This window comes from Saccopteryx leptura, chromosome 6, assembly GCF_036850995.1.
Source record: "Saccopteryx leptura isolate mSacLep1 chromosome 6, mSacLep1_pri_phased_curated, whole genome shotgun sequence".
Classification (NCBI taxonomy): Eukaryota; Metazoa; Chordata; class Mammalia; order Chiroptera; family Emballonuridae; genus Saccopteryx; species Saccopteryx leptura.
The window spans coordinates 180,713,976-180,727,973 of NC_089508.1; the positions used below are offsets into that span (position 1 = coordinate 180,713,976).

Sequence of the window (13,998 nt, forward strand, 5' to 3'; positions counted from 1 at the left end):
AGAAAACTAGTTGTAGGACTAATTCTTCAGAAATCACAAAAATGTGTTCTTAATGGAAAAAGTTCAATTAAGCATGAGTTCTTGCCAGGCTCCCAGACTAGAGCACCAGAGCCAGGAAGAAGAGCCCACAGAACATCTGGCTGTGAAAAGCAGGGGTTGGTACCAGGAGTCCACTAGAAACACAGACACTCTCCTTGAAGGACCGCATAGAAGCACCTCAATGTACCATGCATATCTTGATGAACATAAAGGGAAAGACTGACAGCAACACATGCCCAAGGATGTCTGCTTTCACTGCTCTTATTCAACCTATTATGGGAAGTCTTAGGCACAGAAATAAGAAAAGAGGAAGAAATAGAAGGCATCCAAAGTGGAAAGGAAGAAGTAAAACTGTCATTATTTGCAGATGACATGCTACTGTATACAGAGAACCCTAAAGATTCCACCAAGAAACTACTAAGACTTATAAAGAAGCAGGATACAAAATAAGTATCAAAACTCAGTTGTGTGCTTATATACCAATCATGAACTACCAGAAGGGGAAACTAAGAAACTGAATATTTACAATGCTTCAAAAGGAATAAAATACCTAAGAATAAATTTAAGCAAGGATGTAAAAGATCTGTCCTCATAAAATGATAAGCCACCGAAGAAAGAAACTAAAGATACAAATAAGTGGAAGTATGTACCATCTTTATGGATAGGAGAATTAATATCATTAAAATGTCCATACTACCCAAAGCAATCTATAGATTCAATGCAATTCCTATCAAGATACCAATGGCATATTTCACAGAACTAGGAAAAATATTAAAAAATTTTATATAGAACCACAAAATTATTCTGAATAGTCATAGCAATCTTAAGAAGAACAAACTTGTATGAATAATACTAACTGATATCAAACTATGTTACAAGTCCATAGTAATTAAAACAGTGTGGTACTAGCATAAAAATAGAGCTATAGATCAAGAGAACCAAATGGAGAGCCCAGAAATAAACCACTGCCTTTATAGTCAATTAATATTTGAGAAAGTAGGCAAAAACATACAATGGGGTAAAGATAGTCTATTCAATAAATGCTGTTGAGAAAATCAGACAGATACACGCAAAATAAATAAATAAATAAATGAAACTGGACCACCCTTTTTATACCATACACAGGAATAAACTCAAAATGGATTAAAGACTTAAGTGTTAGACTCAAAGCTGTAAAAATCCTAGAAGAAAACATAGGCAGTAAAATCTCAGACATGATTTGTAGCAATATTTTTTTTGCTACATCTCCTTGGTCAAAGGAAACAAAAGAAAAAATAAGCAATGGGACTACATCAAACTAAAAAGTTTTTGCACAACAAAGGAAACCATCAGCAAAATAAAAAGATAACACCTGAATAAGAGAACATATTTGTCAATGATACATCTGATAAGGGGTTAATATCCAAAATTTATAAAGAACTTATAAAACTCAACATCAAAAAGCAAACAGTCCAATTAAAATATGGGCAAAGGACCTGAATAGACACTTCTCCAAAGAAGACATACAGATGGCCAATAGACATGAAAAGATGCTCAACATCATTAATAAATAGAGAAATGCAAATTAAAACCACAATGATATATTACCTCACGTCTGTCATCAATAAATCAACAAACATGTGTTGGTGAGGATATAAAGAAGCAGGCACCTTCGTGCTCTGTTGGAGGGAATGCAGATTAGTGCAGCCACAGTGAAAAGCAGTATGGAGTTACTCCAGAAATATAAAAATGAAACTCCTTGATGACTCAGTGTTTACACTTCTGGGAATTTATCTGAAGAAACTCAAAACACTAATTTGAAAGAATATATGTACCTTTATGTTCATTGCGGCGTTATTTACAATAGCCAAGATTTAGAAGCAGCCCACGTGTTCATCAGGGGATGAATGGGTAAAAAAAAGCTGTGGTACATTTACACAATGGAATACTACTCAGCTATAAAAAAGGAAATCTTACCCTTTGCAACAGCGTGGATGGACCTGGAGAGCATTATGCTAAGTGAAATAAGCCAGTCAGAGAAAGACAAGTAGCATTTGATTTTGCTCATATGTGGAATCTAATGAACAAAATGAACTAACAAGCAAAACAGAGACAGACTCATAGATAGAGAGCAGCTGACAGCTGTCGGGGTTGGGGCCGGGTTGGGGAGTGGAGGGGTTGAGCACAAAAATTAAAAAAGAGAAAAAAACTCAAGACAACAGTGTGGTGACCATGGGTGGAGGGGGGACGAGAAGTGGCGGAGGAGGGTATGCGGGGAATAAATGGTAATGGACAAAGGCGTGGCTTAGGATGGGACACACAATACAGTATCCAGGTGAGGTACTGAAGAACAGTGCATGCGAAACCTGTATAATTTTGATAGCCAGTGTCACCCCCGTAAATTCAATAGAAAATGAGTTTTTGATATAAGGAAATAAAGGGAAATGGTGTGATCTTTTTACATAGTGTCCACCCACAGCCTAAAACCACTGAGTCAAATGACACTTGAACATATATACCAGCCATCTAGTGACAATGATTGACCTTAATGGTTATTTGACAGATTCTGCTGGAGAAAAATATAATTATTAAGCAAGTTAAACAGCACCCCATTCATAACAAAAGAAAGCGTGACATAAGCAACATTTTTGACTCTTCAAAATCTTACACAAATTTTTCTTTATTTTTGGTTTAAATTACATTCAGCTTATGTAATATGAAATGTAAGTTTCTCAAAAACAGGGGCAGCATCTTATATCAATATTTACTACACACTGAAGAAGGTATCTCCTTGAAAAAAATATCTTAATGAGGGTGAGGGGTAATAGTAACAACTTATGATTAGCTTATCTGATAAAAAAAAAAAAAAAAACCCAAACAAACAGAACAAAGAAAAACTACGACAAAACTGTACTCAAGGAATGAAAACGAGATTTTAGAATGAGGTCTTCCTAAATTTAAAAGCGCCGTATTTGTGACAGTTAAGTTTGGGGAATATGAAGTCAGTCATTTGCTAATTGTGTGACCTTGAAAAAAGTCACTTAACCTCTCTGGGCCTCAAGTTTTTCTTTTGTAAACATGGTTGGTAGCATCCATCTCACTCTTTTTATAGGAGGATTAAAAGAGATAATGCACCAGCATGATACCCGCATGAGTTATGGCTCAAAAAACAGGAGCTATGATTATTTTATTATATCAATGTTACGATAATGGTGGGAAATGACGAGCACTGGACAAGAGGAGGGAGATAAGGGGCAGGAAGAGCAGGAAAATAGGGAGAGAACACCCTAGCCTTAAAATTGGGTAGGGGAGCTTTTACGCATCATTTAGGGTTAAGCCTGCCTGTGACCGGTGAGCGTCACGCCCCCCTGCGGCGTGCTTCCTGGATAACTTCCATGGTTCCGGACCAGCTTCACATACCCATTCTCCACAGTGGACGGACAATGTTAACCTCCTCTTGTCTCTACAGGAAGGGGCTCCCATGTCACAGAGGATCAAGCAATCCTCACACTTGCTGTCTGTCAGCCCACCCCACGTCCTGCATTGCATCTGCGACCCACGTCCTTTTAAAGGACAAGTGCCCTCCTCCCTACCGCGCTTCAGATCGAAACTTTTCAAAAGTTAGTGTCAACCACTAAACCTCCTCTTGCTACATTCGCCAAGGAGCCTTGTTACTATTTCTGGGAGACAAGTCTCAGAACCTAGTTCATTTGACCATTGGGGCCTCTGACTGACCAGAAAAATAATTCTGAGATGTTTTAAATTAAATTACAGTAGGCCTAAGAAAAATTAAATAGCTCAATAAATGACAGCAGGCACGAGAGCGAGAGAAAGAGCAGCGAGCCCGTTCAAAGCCGCCAGCCACCAGCTGAGTGCTCGTGGTCCTGAGTGGATGCCGGAGCTCTGAGTCAATGTCCCAGGGGCTATACTAGCCAACCCCAATCGGGCCACTGTGTCCGCCTGCTCATGAACCCTCAGGACTGTGTCTGTCATCAACCAAAACTAGTGAATATGTCTTCCTTACAGACTGTACACCAGGGGTCCCCAAACTACGGCCCGCGGGCTGCATGCGGCCCCCTAAGGCCATTTATCCGGCCCCCGCCACACTTCCAGAAGGGGCACCTCTTTCATTGGTGGTCAGTGAGAGGAGCATAGTTCCCATTGAAATACTGGTCAGTTTGTTGATTTAAATTTATTTGTTCTTTATTTTAAATATTGTATTTGTTCCCATTTTATTTTTTTATTTTAAAATAAGATATGTGCAGTGTGCATAGGGATTTGTTCATAGTTTTTTTTTATAGTCCGGCCCTCCAACGGTCTGAGGGACAGTGAACTGGCCCCCTGTGTAAAAAGTTTGGGGACCCCTGCCATAAAACTGCCCAGGCTTCACCTCATCCCAACCCCCACACCATATTTATAGCCAATGTAAATTCTGTCAGAACAACTGACATCTTTCTTGTTCAAAACATAATGTATGAAAAATGCTCCTCAACTCCAGGAAGGCGGACATGTGGCCTTTTTCACTTAGTGCTGGTGCTGAGGGTTTGGACTTCATGCCCTAGGACCTCGTCCTTTATGGACTAATATAAAAGGGCTTTCAAATGTGGAAGTTGCAATTTTTGTTATTGTTATTTGTTTAATATATGACACAGCTGAGTCTTTTATTTTTAATTTTTATTTTTTTATGTGAAAGGAGGGGAGATAGTGAGGCAGACTCCCACATACACACTGACCCGGATCCACCTGGCAACCCTATCTAGGACAAATGCTCAAGTACCAAGCTATTTTTAGCACCTGAGGCTTGATGCACTTCAATGGAGCCATTCTCAGCACCTGAGATCAGCTCAAAACAACTGAGCCACTGGGTGCAGGAGGGGAAGGGTGAGAGTGAGGTGGGGAGAAGCAGATGGTCATCTTGTGTGCTCTGACTGGGAATCAAACCTAGGAAATTCATATGCCGGGCTGATGCTCTATCCATTGAGCCACCAACCAGGTCCTCTTTCTTTCTTCCTTCATCTCTTTCTTTCTTTCTTTCTTTCTTTCTTTCTTTCTTTCTTTCTTTCTTTCTTTCTTTCTTTCTTTCTTTCTTTCTTTCTCTCTGTCTCTTTGTATTTATCGGAAACTAGAAGCAGGAGGCTGTCAGGCAGACTCCCCCATGTGCCCAACTGGATCCACCCAGCATGTCCACCAGGGGGCAATGCTCTGCCCATCTGGAGCATTGCTCCGTGGCTGCTGAAGCCATTCTAGCACCTGAGGTGGAAGCCATGGAGCCATCCTCAGCACCCAGGCCAACTTTGCTCCAAGGGAGCCTTGGCTGTGGGAGGGGAAGAAAGAGAGAGAAAGGAGAGGGGGAAGGGTGGAGAAGCAGATGGGCACTTCTCCTGTGTGCGCTGGCCGGGAATCGAATCCAGGACTTCCACACACCAGATCAATGCTCTACCACTGAGCCAACTGGCTAGGACCTATTTCTTTCTTTTTTAAACTGTCTTGTGCCTCAGGTTTGAAGACATTATTAGAGTCCCACCACTCCCATTACAGTGCTCACCATTTTCAGCTGTCCTCTCACTTTCCCTTTTTAATTGTATCCATTCACACAGTTATAAGTAATACCACTTACATGCTGACATGTCCACGTTCATCTCTCTAGTCATGGCTCCTTACTTAGCTATGGACCTGTATTCCTGTATTTTCCAGTCACCTACTGGCTATCTGCATTCAGAGATTCCTTATGTACAGAAAAGTCAACATTTCTTCAGCTGCTCACCGCTACCTTCTCAGTCCGTCTGCTTTTCCTGTTCTACGTATGATCAATGACACAAGAGAAACTTGGGTTTCACCATGTCCTGTCACTGCTACTCTGTGAACACCCTGGTTTGATATGCATGTGTTAGTTCAGTGATCCTTCCTGGATTTTTGCAGGGGTTGCCCTCTTGCCTCCCAACCTCAGGTTCTGTTCCACTCAATCCACCCTCCATCCTGCAGAAGCATCTTCCAGAAGTGTGAGTCTGTTCCTGCGGTTCTCCTAATCATTTTGTGGGTCACTACCGCCTTAGAGACAAAATGTAACCTCTTCAGGAAGCCATAGAAATGATCTCTATAATGTGATCACTACCTATGACCTCAATACCAACTCTTATTACCTACCCATGCTGACTCTCAACTCCAGCCATTTTAAGCTACGTGAAAACTCATAACTTCATTTATTTGTCCTGGGCTTTATTCTCCTATATGCTACCTTTCTGCGTGGAACAAACATCCAGAGATCTGTCACTCCCATCTTCATTCACTTCATTTCTACATAAGACCTCAGTACTCCATAGTCTTATTGAGACTTTCCCTGCACATTTCTCTTTCAAAGCACTTATGATCCTACATTGTGATTCTTTCTGCATATGTTGATTTAAACAGGAAATACCTTGGCATTTAAGACTATAATTCCATGCTCACTTTCCCCATATATATGGTATAGCATCTAGTAAATAATAACAAGTTACTGACATGAAAAATATTTCACCCACCCAATATTTGTGGAATTCCCCAAGAGACAAACATCCAACCAACTATTATATAGTCAAAACCAAGAGACAGAATAATAACCTTGCCTATGCATATTTTATACATATGAATTAGGAAAGATAAACGTGTAAATATAAAGCATCTTGAAATACCAACAAGCAAATGAACAAAGTAGCAGGCAAGGAGTAACAAAGTAACCCACGGAGACAAAGACCTCTAGGTACTCACTTGGATGCTCAGAAGAAGTTTTAGAGAAAGGATAAGACTTACAGGAAGAATAAGTGCAGAAGCCTGAAGTAGAATTGACAATAGTGAACACCTATATGTTAAGTCTCACGAGGTCAGGGGACAAGCTGGTCTTTCTTGTTCACTGCTCTGTTCTTAAGGCCAAACACTTGGCTGGACCATGGTGGCCACTAAATAACTAAGTATTTGTGTTGAACTAGATTTTAAACTTTGCAGCTGGTAAAGAAAACATCTGTGGTTTGTTTTTAAGGCAGTACTTTTCTCCATTCGCCATTTCATAAAAAGATAATTTGTGCTTGTGTTTACTAGAACTCTTTCCTCAAAAGTGAAATATTGCTTCACTCTTTGGATGGCAAATGTGTTGTTTCGAGACAGAGAAGAATCTGCTTTAAATGAAGGGAAAGCTATTTCAGTCCATAATCCTCAGAGCCAATTTCTGGATCCTAAAATGCACTTTTCATCAAGAATCTTAACAAAAAGATTCCTGCCAGTTTAACCAAGACATCTAAAAATATGTCATTCTAAAGCCAAGCTCTCTGCTCAGGAGCATTCTAATTGATATCACGTTCTTCCAAAGATGTTCCATTGAGCCAACCTGAGTCACGTGGCTGAGTAAGACGCCATTGTCACCCTCCTGAGCAAGAACTCAGGGTCATGTGTCATTCAAAATTTCTGCATTTTCTTCAGTCTGTGCTGATTATTCAAGTTTTCCTAGAACCTCTCTGTACCCAGCAGAGCTATGTATTACAATAAACCAGACCAGAGACATAGGTTACTTCGAGTTGGAAATCAACTTAACATGTCCCATCTCCTTTCAAACACAAGGAAACTGAGACACAGCAAAGTAAATTATTGACCCAGCCTCACTCAGGCGAGCAGATGGGGTGGGCGCTAGGTCTCCCGAGAGTGATAGCCTGGCATTCAGTCTTCTGCAAAGGCTGCGTCCACAGAACACCAATACCTTCCTCGTATATCATTGCACTAATTCTGGTGGTCACCTGAGATTGGTAAAATGGGACCATCATTCCCCTTTAACAGGTGAGTCATGTTCTCAGGATGACGGAACAGAGGAGCCAGACCTAGCATCCGACACTCCTGACTCAGTTCAGGGTTTTTCCAGCATTGACCTTTACCAGGATCGCCACCCTGACCAGGGCTTTTTCCTTTCAGTACAAATGAGTCAATAACAATTCAAATGGCCTGGTGACTACCATTCTTCAAAGGGAGATGTGCTATAATATGTAAAAGAAAGTTACACGTACCAGAGGTTGCCTGCCACAGATGATAGTAAGGCAGAAATAACGTGTGCTAATCAGTTTTGAGGTTTCACTTAAATAACCAATCCACCATTCTTTCAGAACTGAATGTAATCAAAAGATCCAAATCCTTTTCGATTTGTATACAGGGTGGAGGGGGGCACAAAATGTCACAATCATCTTATTTTATTTAGACACCAGTGATGGATTTCTCTATCCATTGCTTCAAATCAAATAACCATATGTAAATAAAATAGCATACGCCACAAAAGTTTTCTTTGAAGGGTTCCTTTATGGTCACTAAGATTGCTAGCTGAAATATGTTTGTTTTACAAGTCAAAATGTGTCTGGACAAGTCCACATGCGTTAACATTAGGTGAAGAAAGAGATCTGGCATGGGATTCTTAACACTTCGCTCTAATCATTAATGGTGCACTACTGTCCTATTTACAGCCTGACATTTGTTTTTACACTTCCCACATCCCATGACTTTTCAGCAACAGCAAATAACTCTAAGAGATGACACCTTGCTTTAGCTGGATCTATATTTTGACTAGAAGGTCTTGGCAATGTGTTCAATTTGGATACCTCTCCAAAATACTGCCTACAGATAAAAAAATGAACAACAACAAAAACCCGTGGACTAAACAGTTTGGGATAAAATGCATCTAAGTTCTTAGTTGATCTATTGTAGCAACTTTTAATCAAGTCATTGCTATCTCTGGATTCTAAATATTTATACATTTTTAATGAAATTCTGTGTTTGGGATACAATAAAAAGAAAAGTGGCAAAATAAAATGTGGGAGGAGACAAGAGCATAAATAAATGAAGATGCAAAAGAGAGAACTCTAATGCAATCACACGTGAGGCACATTGAACCACGCCTAATTTCTTTAATCACTTTGGTTTTAGCAACACAATTTCAATTCTAGTACCTGAAATTTAGGAGGTCCCCACATTAGCTCATTTAAAAATCTTTATGGTAAAACTAAAAAAAAAATCATAAAAGAAAGACCTCTAAAATCCCACCAAAGTGGACATTTGTATATCTGAGATATTAGTTTCCTAAGAAAAAACATTCTTTACCCACATGAGATTTTTCAAACTGTGTGGGAAATCTGAGGTTCGGAACCATCCAATATGGTTTTTAGTCTGTGTTTATATCCTACATAGTAAAAACTTGCCCAATCATTACAAAATAAGAAGACACATGTCATTAAAGCATTACTGAAATAGTTGAATATTTCCTTCAGCAGTGATCAGATGTTTCAGAATCTCATGATGTTATCTCAGGATTATCAGCTATTTTTGGACAGGGTACACGGGCACCAGGCTGATTACTGGAGCTCCCTCTTTATTTGAATTCCGGGAATATGAACATTTGTGTAACATTGACAGCATGTCCACTACAGAGTCCTCTGGCTGCTGTAAGTGTTCTAACTTTCAAGGCCCGGTGGCTGGCTGGCTGAGAAGTGTTTTGCATTAAACCTTACCTTACTACACCCTTTTCTTCAACAGTGCATTCCATTTCAAGCACCACAGCACAACCTTCTGAGAAATGTGTTTTGTGCTATCCCAGTTGGAAGTTACACTGCAATATTATACGCAAATGTAGCCTTCCCACAGAAACTTTTCCAAAGGGGCAAATGCAAAACAGAGTAGAAAAGTAACAACTCAGTGGGGGTATCTGGGACACTCGTCTTTGTCTTGTATGTTTGCGGTGCCCCAACATGGGCAGCAGGGGGCGCAGCTGCATGAAGCTAACCCCTACAAGTGTTCCCCAGGCGGGAACACCCAGGCTTTTTTTCTTAGCACTTGCCCCAAACTCAAGGAGGTAGCCCCTTAAAGAGTGCTGATTCCTCACAAATTGTACAAGCTTAAGACATGAAGTGAATTACACTGCAGAAATGGCCAGAAATGACAGATGGGTCTGAGCCTGTCCTTTGAAAACAAGGGTGACCAATTTTTATTTTATTCTGGTGATCAGAGGAGCTTACAGGAGCTGGGGAGAGGGTGCCCTCAGCAGTAAAAAGGTCATCTCTGAATGCAGCAAGTGGACATGAGTATCTCCTGGGGCATTCATTCAGCCTCTGGGCAGTTTGATTTGTTCATAATATTCTCTTTTAAATGTTAAATCAAAACCCTCCCCTCTTCCACATACCACCCCAAATCCGAACACCATTTAATGAACTGGGTTTGTGGTTTCTTTGGCAGGGGGTCTCCTGCAGTGGCTGTATTTTGCATGTGAATGTGTGATGCCTTTTGCTCTCTTTATACCAAGTCCCAAGTATCTCTGAACCAAGTTGGAAAAATCCTTAGAGACCAGAAAAAGCCAGCTCTGAAATCGCAAACCTAGTGGGTTCCAAACCCCAGTCCCCCCCTTGCCCCCACTTCATACACGTACTCACACACACACACCCACCCCCTCTGGCGGGCTCCTCTCTCCTCCCTCTCCCCAATGACCGGCTGTGGAGCCATGAACCTCAGTACTCACCATGTTGACTTCAGACACCATATCAATGCTGGCAATGTCAATATTCATTCCCACGGCCACGGGGGGACCTGCAAACCAAGATGGCCAGCCACGTGATTTCTCAGAACTTCATTCATTCTTAACAAGAGTTCTCCCCGGGCCTGGGACACTCTGCACCGTGTGCCTCCCCACTGCTCACCCTCCAATTCTTCAAGTCCCTGCTCCTTTTTTTTTTTTTTTTTTTTTTTTTAAGGGTGACAGGAACTCCTCTAGGAAATGCCCTATTGAACATGCACACACGTGTCATGAAGGGTGAGGGATTCCAGCTCTCTCTACATATGTAGATGTCTCAGCAGGAGAACATGCAAACTCACAGAAACACAAGAACATTCTAGCCCAAGGGAATTTTATATATTGCGTTGAAACCCTCCTCCTCATTCACCCCCACAGCTTCTGTGTGCAGGTTTTAACTCTCTGAGCTTCATAAGACTCAGAAGCAAAATTAAATGTGCATATCAGGGTTTCTAAGGCTACAGAGGAAGAGAAGTCCCTGGTCCTTCCCCCTACCCCCCCCCCCACTACTCTCCAAACCCCCTGAGTCCCCTCCACACACACATACTCCTCTGCCCCGTACAGTGAGGCTTCAGAGCTGGATAATATCCAGACACCAGTCACTTTAAACCGTGGTCAGAACTCTTTCAAAGTAGGCGGGCACAGGGGGTTAATGCCACTTCTCAACCAATTGCCTGCATATCTTGTCCTCAAAAATGTTCACGACAGCCTTCATTAAGCCAGGTTCTCTGGCACACCATTAACTAACTTAAGGGATTCTATATCTGGACGAGGCAAATACAGTGAAGCAAGGATTTATAACAGTGAAGCCGAGGGACAGCAGTCCCCGACACAGGCGAAGAGGGTCTCACTGCAAGACCACCTAAGTGCCGGGGAGTAACAAATCGGCTTAAGTTTGGATCAGTTTCTCAGTATGGTAACACAGAGGCACATTCAATACACCACATTCACCACGGTAAGGGAGAGGGAAGAGACAGCGAGCACAAAGCTCAAAAGACAGCTTAGGCTGTAGCTGGGCTGTTTCTCATTTCCAAGGCAACCCCATTACCTCCAAAATCTGGTCTCAGGCGAATGTCATAGCCTTTCAGGAGTCTATCCACCGTCTCTTTAACCAGTGACATATTACTAGGATCATTGACACTAAAGAGGAGAAAGACAATAAACAGGCATCAATAAGGCAGCAAGCACCGCGTCTTCAGCATCTCACCCTCACTACAGATCCCGGTTCACAGAGGTATGCAGACAGAGCCCTTCAAAGTGAGAAAGGAAGAAGAAACGTTGGACACACTTACCTCTGCGCGCAGACAGCGGCGATTATTAAGGGGAATGACCAAATCCCAAAGTAGCCCCTTTTCCGGACTCTCCACATCCCTTTAGGTTTTGACGGAATTGAGGGTTTCACTGAAGAGAACAGATCCAACTTAGTCTGCCCAGTGCAGTAATTCTAATGTGGGGCGCATGCGCACGGCGGACCAAAACATCAAAGGGGCAGCAGCGGCTGCCTGGGACCGAGCAGAGCAGATTTTCTTGCTAAGAAAAAAAAAATTAAAATAAAAAAAAATTAAAGGGGAAAAAGGAAAAGCATATATATGTATAATATATACCTATTTGAATACTATAAAAAGTCACCCCGCAAGAGGAGCCAGAGTAAAAATCTTTGTTGTCCTTTCGTTAAGACAAAAACAACTAGAGCGGCTGGTAAGTTTTGGTAGTTGCAGGAGGCAGTTTTGCACCTCCCGGTTGTAGGTGTGTGTGTGTGTGTGTGTGTGTCCCCTTAAATATGCAAAACCAGATTAGAAATTTAGGGGCTAGCAGGTGTGGAGTGCTCGCGCGAAGGTGGGTGCCTGGGAGACCACTTCTGGTCTCATCAAGCAGATGGGGAGAGGAGTTTGAACTTTGTTTCCTTGGCGAATAGCATCCCCTGCCTGGGGCGACAGGGGTGTTGGGTGGGGGAGGAGGGGTGTGCGGTGGGGGAGGGGAGGGGATGGTGGGAACCGGAGTCGAAGAGGGGAGGGAGAAAATAAACCAATGGAAGGAGTGCTGAGCTATCCGTTGGACTGGGGGGTGGGGGACAGTGCAGTGGAGAATAAAAAAGACACCGAAACACCAAAAAGGAAGCCAGATAAAGAGAATAATAAAATGCTGCCTGGTCTTTTCTATGAGTCAAGCAGCAAGCTTGTCTTCACTACTCACAAGCGATTTCTTTCTCCTGCTCCTCACCCTTTGCCCCCTATTCCCCCGAGAAGAAAACCTCGGGGTCCCGGTCTCTCGCCGAGTGACGTGCCTGACCCGAGAGTCCGGATTATTTATAGCAGGCGGGTGGAGGGAACGAGGGGAGCGGAGAGGCAACGCAGTCTCTCCAGGTTTCCGTCTGATTCTGCAGAAGGAAATTATTAATAGGGAGGGTGGGGTTTGAAGCGGGGGGGGGGGTGTCATGGGACGTGGAAGGAGTGGGGAATGCGGGAGGCAAGTGCCCAAATGGGTGCGAGGGGCAAGAGGGCTTGGGCGGCAACAGCGCACAGGGAGGGCAGGTGGCTGAGTGGGACGCCCGGGGCCCCCACGCCCCCTCGGGGCGCGCACGCGCGCACGTGCAGGCGCACTCCCGGCCCACTCGCGCCCCTCCTTACTTCACGGGCCTGCGCTTGCCGCCCACTCCCGCACGGAGCTCGAGCCCCCCGCCCTGGCCGAGGCCGGAGGGCGGCTGGCGGGCGGGGATGGCGGGGACGCCCCACCGTTCACCGGCTGTGCCTCGGAGTGCCAACAGCCAGAGCGGTCCCTAGAGGGCAGGCAGAATGAGGAAGGGGCACCGGGTCACCCGGGCACCACGTTCTCCCGCGGTCCACGACACCAAGTCCTCGCTCCGTTTCCAAGGACCGGGAGGGGCTGGCACGGCCCGAGGCTGCCGCTTCCCTCCCGCCCGAGGCTGGAGCAGGCTGGCAGACTCAGAGGAGGTGCGAGCGCGCCGGGGGAAGGAGGGAGATACTGGATTCGTGGAAGAAGCCTTCCCGCAGCCCGGGGCAAGGAGACGTGCCAGGTCTCCCGTTGGGGCCACCAGGCTCCAGGCACCTGGACCATCTGAAGGAGCCAGGACGATGGGAGTCCCAGCACTTCTAAGTTTGTCTTGGTACCGGTCCGAGAGGGTGCAAGGCAGGTGGTTCTCCCACCCCTCCCCCACTGCTGGGTGGATACCCTGAAAAGTCTGACACGGAACCCACATTTTGGGCCCCAAAGTTTAACTTCTAACTCCTCCTAATAATCATCGTTCCCATTAAAATCTGAGCGCCTACTACGTGCCAGGAGTAGTACGTCAATTAATTCTTACAGTAATCCTAGTTTGCCTATCACCTCAGTTTCCCCATATGGATTTAGAAACTGGCATGTTGGAGCTAAGGAACTTGTCCAAGGTCACCCGGTGG

The 13,998-nt window shown here is 43.8% G+C and overlaps 1 protein-coding gene across 3 annotated transcripts in view; it reads right to left on the reverse strand.

Annotated features, from left to right (window-relative positions):
- The window catches only part of GABRB2 (gamma-aminobutyric acid type A receptor subunit beta2), a 213,522-nt gene extending 200,662 nt beyond the window's left edge, over window positions 1-12,860 (reverse strand). For 2 of the 3 annotated variants that reach the window (XM_066341518.1, XM_066341515.1), the window contains exons 1-4: window positions 12,776-12,860; window positions 11,875-12,112; window positions 11,631-11,722; window positions 10,532-10,599 (exon numbers count right to left, since the gene is read on the reverse strand). In XM_066341518.1, the coding sequence (XP_066197615.1) occupies window positions 10,532-10,599; window positions 11,631-11,722; window positions 11,875-11,951 (237 nt within the window). In that variant the 5' untranslated portion in view covers window positions 11,952-12,112; window positions 12,776-12,860. Of the gene's footprint in view, window positions 1-10,531; window positions 10,600-11,630; window positions 11,723-11,874; window positions 12,216-12,775 lie in introns of those variants that run through there. The other variant, XM_066341517.1, reaches the window with a different exon arrangement.
- Window positions 12,861-13,998: the final 1,138 nt, after the last annotated feature.